Raw genomic sequence first — 13129 nt, forward strand, 5'->3', positions numbered from 1 at the left:
ATAAATATTGCACAGTCAGTCTTATAGTTTTCCAAATTGTTATGGCAAACACTCCCGGACCCAACCATTGCCTTTGACACAAAAAGGCACACACCAGGAGAGATTTTTAGGTTTGTGAAAGGCAAAATTATAACTATAGTGTATAACGTTCCTGTTACTGTGCAATGTAATGCAACTTAACCTACAACATTAACACTCAAAGTATAGTAGGGTAACAATGAATACTTAGAATACTTTGTTACACTGTACTGTACTTAAAGAGTTATTAAACACAAGTAAGCTTTCCATTTCTGGATATGACATGTCAAGAGTAATTGAGAACACGTAAATGTAAATGAGTTGTCAATACCCTGCTGACGCAAACATCTTGGCCGCCTTTCTGTTCTCTCTGTGGTATATTGATTGTTGGAGTCAGTTTGATATATAACTGTCAAGCTTGGTGACATGATGTCAACGACTGATTGGGTAGCTAGAAGTGGGCGGCCGATAGCCTAGCGGTTAGAGCAAGGGTTCCCCAACTTGAATCATATCTCCAGATAAGCCTAGAAGTGGGGCGCCGATAGACCTAGGCGGTTAGAGCAGGGTTCCCCAACTGAATCATATCGCCAGATATAGCCTAGCGGTGGGTTGTTTGCCGAATAGCCTGCGGTTTAGAGCAGGGTTCCCCTACTGAATCATATCACCAGGTAGCCTAGCGGTGGTTGGCGATAGCCTAGCGGTTAGAGCAGGGTTCCCCAACTGAATCAGTCATCGCCAAGATAGCCTAGCGGTGGGTTGGCCGATAGCCTAGCGGTTAGCAGCAGGTTCCCCTACTAATCATATCACTAGGTAGCCTAGCGGTGGGTTGGCCGATAGCCTAGCGGTTTAGAGCAGGGTTCCCCAACTGGAATCATATCGCCAGATAGCCTAGCGGGTGGGTTGGGCCGATAACGCATTAGCGGCTAGAGACAGGTTATCGCCCAACCAACCGGTGGGCTGGTTGTTTTATTTGGTTTGTGATTATGTTCTGGCCCCTCGACCATCCACTCAACAAAAAATCGGTCCGCTGCTGAATCTAGTGATGATCCCTGGGTTAGAACGTTGGGCCAGTAATCAAAAGGTTGCTAGTTCAAATCACAGAGCCTACTAGGTGAAAAATCTGTCGATCTGCCCTTGAGCAAGGCACTTAACCCTAATTGCTCCAGGGTTGCCGTCAATAATGGCTGGTCCATGCCGTGACCCCACTCTCTGACGGTGTGTCAGGGGGAGTGGGATATGCAAAAAACACATTTTAATTTCACACCACACACTTTTACATGTTACGCACTTGTATATGTGTGAAACAGGGCAAATAAAGCACCCACTATTTGACATTAGKATTAAGTATCAGTTTGGTTAACAGTTGCCATCTTTAATCTTAAGAGTCTAATCTAAGTAACATAATAAAAAAAATCCCATAAAAATCTGTCAGTTTAAGCTAGAGATATCACCTTAAACTGGGCTGTGTCTCAATCAACCACATGTCGGCCTTCCGCATCTGCTGTGGAAGGTGGCCGAGCTACAGCGGTGTTTGTCTGACCATGAGACATCCAAAAATCGGTCTTCTCACGAAACATTTGTAGTTTCTTAACAGTTTGGCCTACAAAACGATTATGAAAGGGGAGACTCACGAATACGAGGGTGTTCACTGTTTGCTCTATGACCCCTACAAGTGTCATGGGACTCAATCTGAAGTCGGTGACGCTGATGTGCCAACTTCTGTCTGTAGGGTCCAAACTATTTGAGCTACAAACTAACCCCACTAACCCCACTATGGGAAGGGTAGACTGTCACGAAAACAATGGTGTTTAACGTTTTGCTCTACGACCCCCACAAGTGTCACGGGATTGGTCTGGAGGTAACTCATACAAACGAATAGAAGTATGGAGGTAGTTCTGTGCCAAAAAATATAAATAAATCTATGGGATGACCACCTTAAAACAATTCCATATGTTAGATTAGTACCGCCCCTCCCAACGACTGGCTTTTTTAACTGGCTTTTTTTCTGTGTAAAGTGAAGGGGGGCCTGCTATGATGGCTCAAGAGTACTGCTGTGCCTCGGCAGATGAGGGAGCAGAGAGCGGCCCACACGTCSCTTTCGTGCTGGAGAGAAGGGAGAAGGAGGAGGAAAGCTGGAGGACAGCCGTTTCACACCAACTGAAAAAGCAGTGCACATGCAGCWCAGAGCGAGCCAAAGCCCAGRTTCTAGGGTTCGTCCCCATCCTAAAATGGCTGCCACGCTACCAGCTCAAAGATTGGATCCTGGGTGACGTCATGTCAGGGTTGATAGTGGGCATCCTGCTGGTGCCTCAGTCCATTGCCTATTCTCTGCTGGCAGGCCAGGACCCTATCTATGGCCTCTACACCTCCTTCTTCTCCAGCATCATCTACACCCTGCTGGGCACCTCACGCCACATCTCTGTGGGCATCTTCGGGGTGCTGTGCCTGCTGGTGGGCCAGGTGGTGGACAGGGAGTTGGCACTGGCAGGGTACATCACAGAGAGTATCAGGAACAACGCTACCCTGGGACTGGGCATGGGGAACAGCACCGGAGGGCCGGTCTGTGATAGGAGCTGCTATGCCATCATGGTGGGGACCACAGTCACATTTACAGCAGGGGTCTACCAGGTAAATGTGTGTAGAGAGGGAATGGTGTAATGTCTCGTGTTGAAAATCAATGACAAACATAATTAATTCATGTTATAACAGGTTGATTGTCATTGGTCCTGACAAGTATGACTTTTGCTGTTTTTCTAGAGCCTGGTACTCCTCTCTGTTTTTCTATAGCCGTTACTTCCCGCTCTGTTTTTTCTAGAGCCGTTACTCCCTCTCTGTTTTTCTAGAGCCTTACTCCTCTCTGTTTCTATAGCCAGTTACTCCTCTCTGTTTTTCTAGAGCCTTTACTCCCTCTCTGTTTTTCTATAGGCGTTACTCCGCTCTGTTTTTTCTAGAGCGTTACTCCCTCTCTGTTTTTCTAGAGCTGTTACTCCCTCTCTGTTTTCTAGAGCCGTTACTCCCGCTCTGTTTTTCTAGAGCCGTTATCCCGCTATGTTTTTCGAGAGCGTTACTCCCGCATGTTTTTCTAGAGCCGTTACTCCGCTCTGTTTTTCTATAGTCCGTTACTCCCCTCTGTTTTTCTAGAGCTGTTACTCCCGCTCTGTTTTTTTCCTAGAGCCTGTTACTCCTCTCTGTTTTTCTAGAGCTGTTACTACTCTCTCTGTTTTTCTAGAGCATTCTCCTTCTTGTTTTCTGAGCCGTTACTCCCTCTCTGTTTTTCTAGAACCGTTACTCCCGTCTGTTTTTCTAGAGCGTTATCCCTCTCTGTTTTTTCTAGAGGCTGTTTTACTCCCTCTCTGTTTTTCTAGAGCATTTACTCCCTTCTGTTTTACTAGAGCTGTTACTCCCTCTCTTGTTTTCAGAGCATTACTCCCTTCTGTTTCTAGAGCCGTTATTCCCTCTGTTTTTCAACTCCTGTGGTTTTAGGTGTTGATGGGCCTCCTGCAGGTGGGCTTTGTATCCGTGTACCTGTCAGACTCCCTCCTGAGCGGCTTCGCCACGGGGGCCTCTCTCACCATCCTGACCTCCCAGGTCAAGTACCTCCTGGGACTGGAGTTGCCCCGCGCCCAGGGCTGGGGTTCCCTCGTCAAGACCTGGGTCAGCCTCTTCCAGAACCTGGGCCAGACCAACCTCTGTGACCTGGTCACCAGCATGGTGTGCCTGGCGGTGCTGGTCCCCACCAAAGAACTCAACGACCGCTTCAAGGCCAAGCTCAAAGCCCCCATCCCCTTCGAGCTGTTTGTTGTCATCGCTGCCACTCTGGCCTCCCACTTCGGTCACTTCGAGGAGGAGTACGGCTCGAAAGTGGCCGGTGCCATCCCCACGGGCTTCCTGCCCCCCCAGCTCCCTTCCTGGTCTCTGATCCCCAACGTGGCGGTAGATGCCTTCTCCATAGCCATCGTGGGCTTTGCCATCACCGTCTCCCTGTCTGAGATGTTTGCCAAGAAGCACGGCTACGTGGTAGATCCCAACCAGGAGATGTAYGCCATAGGCTTCTGTAACATCCTGCCCTCCTTCTTTCGCTGTTTCACCACCAGCGCTGCCCTGACCAAGACCCTGGTGAAGGAGTCTACAGGCTGCCAGACTCAGATGTCTGGCCTGGTCACAGCCCTGGTGCTGCTGCTGGTGCTGCTGGTCATTTCCCCCCTCTTCTACTCTCTGCAGAGGTAAGATCATGCTATTCTCTGTGTAACACTTAGCTTTACTATACATGTTCATCTCATGAGATCTAAACCTTCACTACACATAGTTTGCTTGTATTGAAAATGTTTGCCAGAAAATGATGTTCCAACTGATTTGGTGATGACTTTATTGACTTGCTGTGTTTCCATGTCTTCTCCAGGTGTGTGCTAGCAGTGATCATCTTGGTGAATCTCCGGGGAGCATTGCTTAAGTTCACAGACGTCCCGCGGATGTGGCGTGTGAACCGCTTGGACGCCRCCATCTGGCTGGTGACCATGGCAACCTCAGCGTTGATAAACACAGAGCTAGGCCTGCTGGTGGGGGTTATGGTCTCAGCCTTCTGTGTGTTGGGGCGCACCCAGAGAGCCCAGGCCTTAGARCTGGGCCGGGCTGGCCATCGGGAGCTTTATGAGGACCTAGCCTCCTACAAGGGCCTGCAGTCCCAGCCTGGAGTGGCCATCTTCCGCTACGAGGCGCCCATCTACTACGCCAACCAGAGCCTGTTCAAGAAGGCCCTGTACCGCTGCCTGGGCCTGGATCCCGTCAAGGAGAAGGCCCGGCGCAGGAAGCTGGAGAAACAAAGGAGAAAGCAAGAAGAAGTAGCCATGGCGACAGGAGGGGAGGGCGGGACTAAGGGTAAAGAGAAAGAGTTGACCACCACCACCAAAGTCTTCCTACCAAATCAAGTCAACTTCCACTCTGTGGTGATAGACTGCAGCCCGGTGCTGTTCCTGGACACAGCAGGGGTCAATGCGTTGAAGGAGGTGTATAAGGATTATAAGGAGAATGGGGTACAGGTGTTCCTGGCCCAGTGTAATACCTCAGTACTGGAGTCACTGAACAGAGGTGGCTACTACCCAGAGAAGGGTATGGGAGAAAAGGAAAGAGTGTTTTTCACCATCAGCGATGCCGTCCTCTATGCACAGAGCCTCTCATCTCAGAATGGTGACTGTGACACGTCCTGTTAACAAGAGCTTTAAAGATTGTACAGTGCCTTCGGAACGTATTCAGACCTTTTAACTTTAGTCACATTTTGTTACATTACAGCCTTATTCTAAAATGGATTAAATAAATACAAATGCTCAGCAATCTACACACAATACACCATAATGACAAAGCGAAAAGTGTTTTTTAGAAATTCTAGCAAATGTATTAACATTATTAAACAGATATACCTTATTTACATAAGTATTCAGACCCTTTGYTATGAGACTCGAAATTGTACTCAGGTGCATCCTGCTTCCATTGATTTGGAAAGGCACACACCTGTCTATATAAGGTCCCACAGTTGACAGTGTGTGTCAGAGCAAAAACCAAGCCATGAGGTCAAGGAATTGTCCGTATAGCTCCGAGACAGGATTGTGTTGAGGCACAGATCTGGGGAAGGGTACCAAAACAATTCTGCAGCATTGAATGTCCCCAAGAACACAGTGGCCTCCATCATTCTTAAATGGAAGAAGTTTAGAACCACCAAAACTCTTCCTAGAGCTGGCCACCCGGCCAAACTGAGCAATCGGGGGAGAAGGGCCTTGGTCAGGGAGGTGACCAAGAACCTGATGGTCACTCTGACAGAGCTCTAGACTTCCTCTGTGGAGATGGGAGAAACTTCCAGAAGGACAACCACCTCGGCAGCACTCTACCAATCAGGCCTTTATGGTAGAGTGGCCAGACGGAAGCCACTCCTCAGGAAAATGGCACATGACAGCCCGCTTGGAGTTTGCACAAGAAGGCACCTAAAGACTCTCAGACCATGAGAAAAAATATTATCTGGTCTGATGAAACCAAAATTGAACTCTTTGGCCTGAATGCCAAGTGTCACATCTGGAGGAAACCTGGCACCATCCCTAAGGTGAAGCATGGTGGTGTAGCATAATGCTGTGGGGATGTTTTTCAGCGGCAGGGACTGGGAGACTAGTCAGATCGAGGCAAAGATGAATGGAACTATGTACAGAGAGATCCTTGATGAAAACCTGCTCCAGAGCCTCAGATTGGGCGAAGGTTCATCTTCCAACAAACAACGACCCTAAGCACACAGCCAAGACAATGCAGGGTGAATTCGGGACAAGTCTCTGAATGTCCTTGAGTTGCCCAGCCTGTGCCCGGACTTTAACCCGATCTAACATCTCTGGAGAGACCTGAAAATAGCTGTGCAGCAACGGTCCCAATCCAACCTGACAGAGCTTGAGAGGACCTGCAGAGAATAAACCTAGTTAAATTGCCTGGTTAAATAAAGGTTAAATAAATAAAAAAATATAATAGGTGTGGAAGCTTATAGCGTCATACCCAAAAAGACTCAGTGCTGTAATCGCTGTCAAAAGTGCTTCAACAAAGTACTGAGTAAAGGGTCTGAATACTTAGGTAAATGTGATTTTTAATTTTTTATTTGTCATAAATTTGCTAACATTTCTAAAACCTTTTGTCATTATGGGTGTAGATTGATGTGGGGAAAAAACATATAATACATTTTAGAATGAGGCTGTAACGTAACAAAATGTGGAAAAACGTCAAGGGATCTGAATTCTTTCCGAAGGTACTGTATATACAGTGGGGCAAAATAGTATTTAGTCAGCCACCAATTGTGCACGTTCTCCACTTAAAAGATGAGAGAGGTCTGTAAGAAAATGCACAATTGGTGGCTGACTAAATACTATTTTGCCCCACTGTATATATACAGAAACATATCTTTATACACAACATAAACATATATACAATATCTATCTCAGACAACATAAATCACAACCAATATTGTTATTGTGCCTAACGGAAACATATGTAAATGTATCCAAAAAGCTGTGCTTATTGCACGATTACAATTCTTTGATCTGAAAGTTGAATGTCATGTTTACAGTATAGCTATGTAATCTTAATTTTGATCTTGTCAGACTGTGAACCAAAATGAACTTGCTGTTACAATCTCAATCTAAGAAAGAATGCAGTTGTCATGCGATTGTCGAAGTTTTAGGACAAAACTTTTTTAAATAAGCAATGTTCGGCAGATGGATTTTGGTCCTCGTGGCTGTCGGACCATGACTGTAGCAGCCAATTTTCGCCTCCATGTTTGTTTCTTGTTTAAACGAGTGGAATGTTACTGTTGTTGACATTTTCGATCCTTTGTTAACCAAAGCCAAAAGTAGAGCTCGGGTCGTCAACAAAGCATGAATGTCTATAGAGTAAGAGGGTGTTATCTGTTTGAATGTAGTATAGAGAATGTATCAGTTATAAATTTATCACAATTATTAGTTTTTCAGTTGCAACTTGCGGTGAGTGGTAGTGATTGATAAATGTGTTGTCTTAGCTTTCTGGAAGTAAAGAAGTTTATCACAACGTAGAAAGTCACTTTTTTAGGTAGAAAAACACATCGATATGAACCCTATTACACTTACAGGGGCCTCCAGACCTGAACCTTGTCAGCAGACACTCTCCAGCAATCCTCACCACCAGCAGTTTTAGGGGCCATGCCAGAAGTTTTGATACCTTAATGCTGTATGTTTCTTTTTTATTATTTTATTTATGTTCTTATGGTCGTTTAGCCATAGCAGTATATATTTATGGCTACATATGACTAAAGTTATACTAGAGTCAGTAATACGTGCTGGGAAAGAGTGTTACCGTCTGCTTTAGTTTATTGTACTTGTAAAAYTGTTATATTTGCATGTAGAATATGGAGACAATCAATGTCGAGATCATCAGATGGGAAATATTTATTACTGGAAATTGTAAATGTTCTCCTGTACTTTCAAGTGCCTCTGAAATTATATCATGTTTAATGAAGTGCCTTTCTGAATGTCCCTACATTTATATACTCTGTAAGTAMATGTATTTAGTTAAACCAGTCTCTGCTCGTTATTTCTGATTGTGAGGTGGTCTGATATGCAACTGATTTACTCCTTTCCTCCTTTAACATTTTGATGCAAGTCATTTTTGCATTACTGTTCAACACTACTCTGACTCAGGACAGGTTAGTTGATTTAGATTAAAAAACTATCTAGAAAAATGAAATACATTTTCCCCAAAATGCCATGCTCAAATACCAGCRCCATTCAAGAATTGCCACTTTACTAACATGAATACCTGCTCTAATAAACAATATATTATTGCCTTTAATAAACAAGGATACTKCTTTGTGAATGCTTTAGTTCATGTTAACTACAACATAATTGAAAAGTGTTACCAAAATGGATAATCAAAAGTTTGCCATTTGTAAAATGTCACTTTAAATGTACTTTCTGTTGTCCACAGTGAGTCAGATGTACGTGCAGACGGCGGTTCTATCATCTTTCTATGTGTCTATGATCAGGAATACCTAAACAATGTGAAATCCTTTTCAAAGGTAAACACTGATTACGTTTTACCCACTGACCATCCTAACAGCACTAGCAGTGCCTCAATCTCTGATGACATCAAGGAACGAACATTGTGATCATGACTAATCTGAAACCAAAGGACTGGTATTTACTGGTGTCATGTAGGATTGGGGATGCACGTAAATCGGGACATCATTACAACCTAATTGTCACTCCAGGTATAATCCCTTCACTGCTTTCATTGAAAGAGTTTATTTCCAAAACGCGATAAATTATGGCTGTTGTCAACCTTTTAAAATATTAACTTCAGGTGTGCTTTAAAATGTTTTATTTTTCTTTCAAAACGCTAATCCAACACACTCGGTTATTTCCAAGATGGGCTATATCTAGCCAAAAGCTGGCAGATAGCGATATTGAGCCGTTTCATTTTACCGTCCAAAGGGAATCTATGAATCTGGCTGTACATTTGTATCCCTTTTGGAATGGTTCTTCATKCAGGCCGTAAAGGCATCCATTTCCTCCTTAACTAGATTTAATGGCGAGAAGGAGGGAAAAAACACGTACTTTATGAAACACYATTTTCCACCATCACGCTGTGGTGGCTAATGAATGCTATTTTATTATTATACACTTTAGCATGGTGGTGGAAAAGGGTGTTTCATAAAGAAAGTACCATATTCCATCTGCYGGCCTTTGGRCTAAGCTAGCTAGATTTGTCTGCTCAGTCGTAAATTAGATCATTAGATCATTAACTCTGAGACTACTACTGTAACAGTTACATTTTATCGGGGACCGTTGACTGTTAGGAGGGAGGAGGCTAAAGTGGGATTAGCTCCCTAAAAATAGCAAAAATTTATTGAGTGACATGTTGGCAAAAAATWAATCTGTATCTCCTCTGCGCTGTGTCAGCACAATGGACAGGGCGCCCCGCGGTGTGTGTAGTGGGTATGACTCCTTTGGGKTTCCATAAAAAGCAGGAAAAAACGCTTCTCATCTCTGGTAGGCTGACACAGAACCCAAACCGGCTGCGCGCGTGCGCCATCGTGTGCTATTGTGCATAAATGTATTTTGTCCCCCTACACAAACGCGACCACGACATGCAGGTTAAAATATCAATACAAACTCTGAACCAATGACATTAATTTGGGGACAGGTCGAAAAGCATTAAACATGTATGGCAATTTAGCTAGTTAGSTTGCACTTTCTAGCTAATTTGTCCTATTTAGCTAGCTTGCTGTTGCTAGATAATTTGTCCTGGGATATAAACATTGAGTTGTTATTTTACCTGAAATGCACAAGGTCCTCTACTCCGACAATTTAATCCACACATAAAGCGGCCAACCGAATCGTTTCTAGTCATCTCCTCCTTCCAGACTTTTTCATCTTTGAACTTATATGGTCATTGGCATCTACACTTTCATAGTATTACCATGACGACCGGCAAAACAGTTCGTCTTTCAATCACCCACGTGGGTATAACCAATGAGGAGATGGCACGTGGGTATCTGCTTCTATAAACCAACGAGGAGATGGGAGAGGCAAGACTTGCAGCGCGATCTGTGTCAGAAATATAAAGGAGTTCTATTTTAGCCCTTGGCATCGTAGAAGCTTGTTGGCGAGCCCGAGCAGTGTGGGTGCAATAATTGAATAACATGGATTTCAAAATGTATTTTGCGTCGCTCGTGCACGCAACGTGTCCGGTCTGGTCAGCATGTCGCACGCGACGTGTCCGGTCAGGTCAGCATGTTACATGTTATAGTCTACTCTACTCTATCAGAGCTGCTACTCTATGGGTGCAATAATTGAATAACATGGATTTCAAAATGTATTTTGCGTCGCTCGTGCACGCAACGTGTCCGGTCTGGTCAGCATGTCGCACGCGACGTGTCCGGTCAGGTCAGCATGTTACATGTTATAGTCTACTCTACTCTATCAGAGCTGCTACTCTAGTCTAGTCTATCAGATCTGCTACTCTACTCTATAATTAGAGCGTCAGCATCTGATAGACTAGAGTAGTGGGACAGCTTCTGATAGACTAGAGATAGCAGCTCTGAATAAGACTAGGAGAGTAGACTCTGAAACTAGATTAGAGTAGAAATTCTGATAGACTAGAGTAGGAATTTCTGATAGACTAGAGTAGAAGTACTGATAGAATAGAGTAGAGTAGAAGTTCTGATAGTACGAGATTAGATAGAAGCATTCTGATAGACTAGAGTAGGAGTTCTGATTAGAGTAGAGTAGAAGTTTATTAGAGTAGAGTGCAGATCTGATAGACTAGTAGTAGAAGCTTTAGACGAGTAGTAGAGTTGCAGTTCTATAAAGAGTAGAGTAGGGCATGTTCTGGTAGACGACAGTAAGCTTCATACGAGGACTCTAATAGACTAGGAAAGTAGCAGCTATGAGCTGCATAGGAAGCTAGAGCAGCTCTGATAGACTTAGAGAAAGAGTAGCAGTTCTGATTTAGAGTAGAGTATGCACGTAGCAGTTCTGGATAACTGACGACGTAGATTCGAGGTCTAATAGACTAGGAGTAGAGTAGCAGTACTGATAGACTTAGAAGGTAGCAGTACGCTCTGATAGACTAGAGTAGAAGTTCTGATCAGAGAGAGTAGAGTAGAGTAAACTGTCTGATAGAGTAGTAGCATGATCTGATAATTGGAGTAGAGTAGCGATCATATAGAACCGTATGTAGTGTAGAATTTTAATAACTAGAGGTATAGGTGCAATTCTGATAGAACTACATTAGCAGCTTGATAGGACTAGAGTAGAGCAGAGATCTGATAGACTAGAGTGGAAGCTTCTAATAGGAGTAGAGTTGCAGTTCTGATAGAGTAGAGTAGATAGTGCTGATTGAGTAGGAGTGGAAGTCTTGGCAGAGTAGATAAGTAGCAATCTAATTGGACAGGATGAGCAGTTCTGATATAGTGATAGAAGTCTGATAGAGTAGAATATCTGATAGAACTACAGTGGATGTTGATAGAGTAGAGAAACAGTTCTGATAGAATAGAGTAGAGTAGCAGTTCTGATAGACAGATTAGAAGTTCGGATAAGATAGAGGTAGAAGTTCTGAGACTAGAGCAGAGCAGTTCTGATGTAGTAGAGTAAGTATGTACTGATGACTAGAGTGGAGTAGAAGTTCTGATAGACAGTGGGTAGAAGTTCTGATAGAGTAGAGTAAGAGGTACCGATAAACTGAGTGGAGTAGAAGTTCTGATAGATGAGATTAGAGTAGAGACTCTGATGACAGAGTAGTAGTTTGACAATAGAGTAAGTAGTAGCAAGTTTCTGATAAAGTATAGAGTAGCAGATTTTGATAGATAGGTAGTAGAAGCAGCTTCTGTAGACCAGTGTAGAGAGCAGTTCTGATAGAAGTAGAGTTAGAGTGCAGTTTGAGAGTAGAGTAAAGTTTTGATAGACTAGAGTAGAGTAACAGTTCTGATAAACTAGAGTAGAGTAGAGGTTATGATACTAGTAGAGCAGAGTTCTGATAGACTAGAGTAGATTGGAAGTTCTGAGAGTAGAGCAGCAATCTGATAGACTAAAGTTTAGGTAGCAGTCTGGTTGACTAGAGTAGAGTAGCAGCTCTTATAGACAGAGAGTAGAGTAGCAGTTCTGATAGAGTAGGTAGCAGTTTGATAGACTAAGTAGAGTAGGTATAGTAGAGTAGAAGTTCTGATAAAAACTAGGGTAGAGTAGCAGTTCTGATAGACTAGAGTGAGGTAGCAGTTCTGATAGACTAGAGTAGAGTAGCAGTCTGATAGACTAGAGTAGAAGTTCTGATATAGTACGCATGGTAGAAGTTCTGAATAGACTAGAGTGGAAGTTCTGAGATATATAGAAGTAGAGTTTGCAGGTCTGATAGACTGGAGTAGAGTGGAGGTCTGTTGAATAGATTAGCAGCTCTGAAAGAAAAATGCAGCAGTTCTATAGACTAAAGTAGAGTAGAGTTCTGAAAGAATAGAGTAGTAGTTCTGATCGAGCTAGAGTGAGTACTGATAGCAGCATGAGTAGAGTAGCGCGATAGAGTAGAGTACTAGAGTAGGTACAGCTCTGATAGACTAGAGTATACACGTTCTGAATAGTAGAGTCAGAATCTGATAGAGTAGAGCAAATTCTGATAGACTAGAGTAGAGTTGGAAATTCTTGATGGCTATACTAGAAGTAGTAGTGGATTTCTGATCGACTAGAGTAACAGTTCTGAAATAGAGTAGAGAGAAGTATTGTAATATGAGAAAGGCAGCATATCTGATAGACATAGAGTAGAGTACAGCTCTTATAGAACAGAGTAGGGTAGCAGTTCTGATAGAGTAGGGGAGTAGAGTAGCAAGTTTAGATAGACTCACAGTAGATTCGAGGATCTGATAGAGAACTATAGTAGAGTAGCAGTTCCAATGCATCGACTAGAATAGTACAGGTCAAGTGGGACATTTTCTGATAGACTAGAGTAGAAGTTCTGTAGGGTAGTAGGATAGAAGATCTGATGTAGTAGAGTAGCAGTTCTGATATGACTAGGTAGCGTAGACAGCTCTTTATTGAACAGGAGTAGGGTAGCAGTTGCTGGACTAGAG

General features: G+C 43.6%; 1 protein-coding gene across 2 annotated transcripts in view; it reads left to right on the top strand.

The window, feature by feature from the left end:
* Window positions 1-7169, top strand: part of LOC111967354 (sulfate transporter) — a 24836-nt gene extending 17667 nt beyond the window's left edge. For both annotated transcript variants that reach the window (XM_023992302.2, XM_023992303.2), the window contains 3 exons: window positions 2034-2646; window positions 3502-4241; window positions 4418-7169. In XM_023992302.2, the coding sequence (XP_023848070.1) occupies window positions 2034-2646; window positions 3502-4241; window positions 4418-5225 (2161 nt within the window). In that variant the 3' untranslated portion in view covers window positions 5226-7169. The remainder of the gene's footprint in view (window positions 1-2033; window positions 2647-3501; window positions 4242-4417) is intronic.
* The last annotated feature ends 5960 nt before the right edge of the window (window positions 7170-13129 follow it).

Source organism: Salvelinus sp. IW2-2015, linkage group LG8, assembly GCF_002910315.2.
Source record: "Salvelinus sp. IW2-2015 linkage group LG8, ASM291031v2, whole genome shotgun sequence".
In the NCBI taxonomy this organism is placed as follows: Eukaryota; Metazoa; Chordata; class Actinopteri; order Salmoniformes; family Salmonidae; genus Salvelinus; species Salvelinus sp. IW2-2015.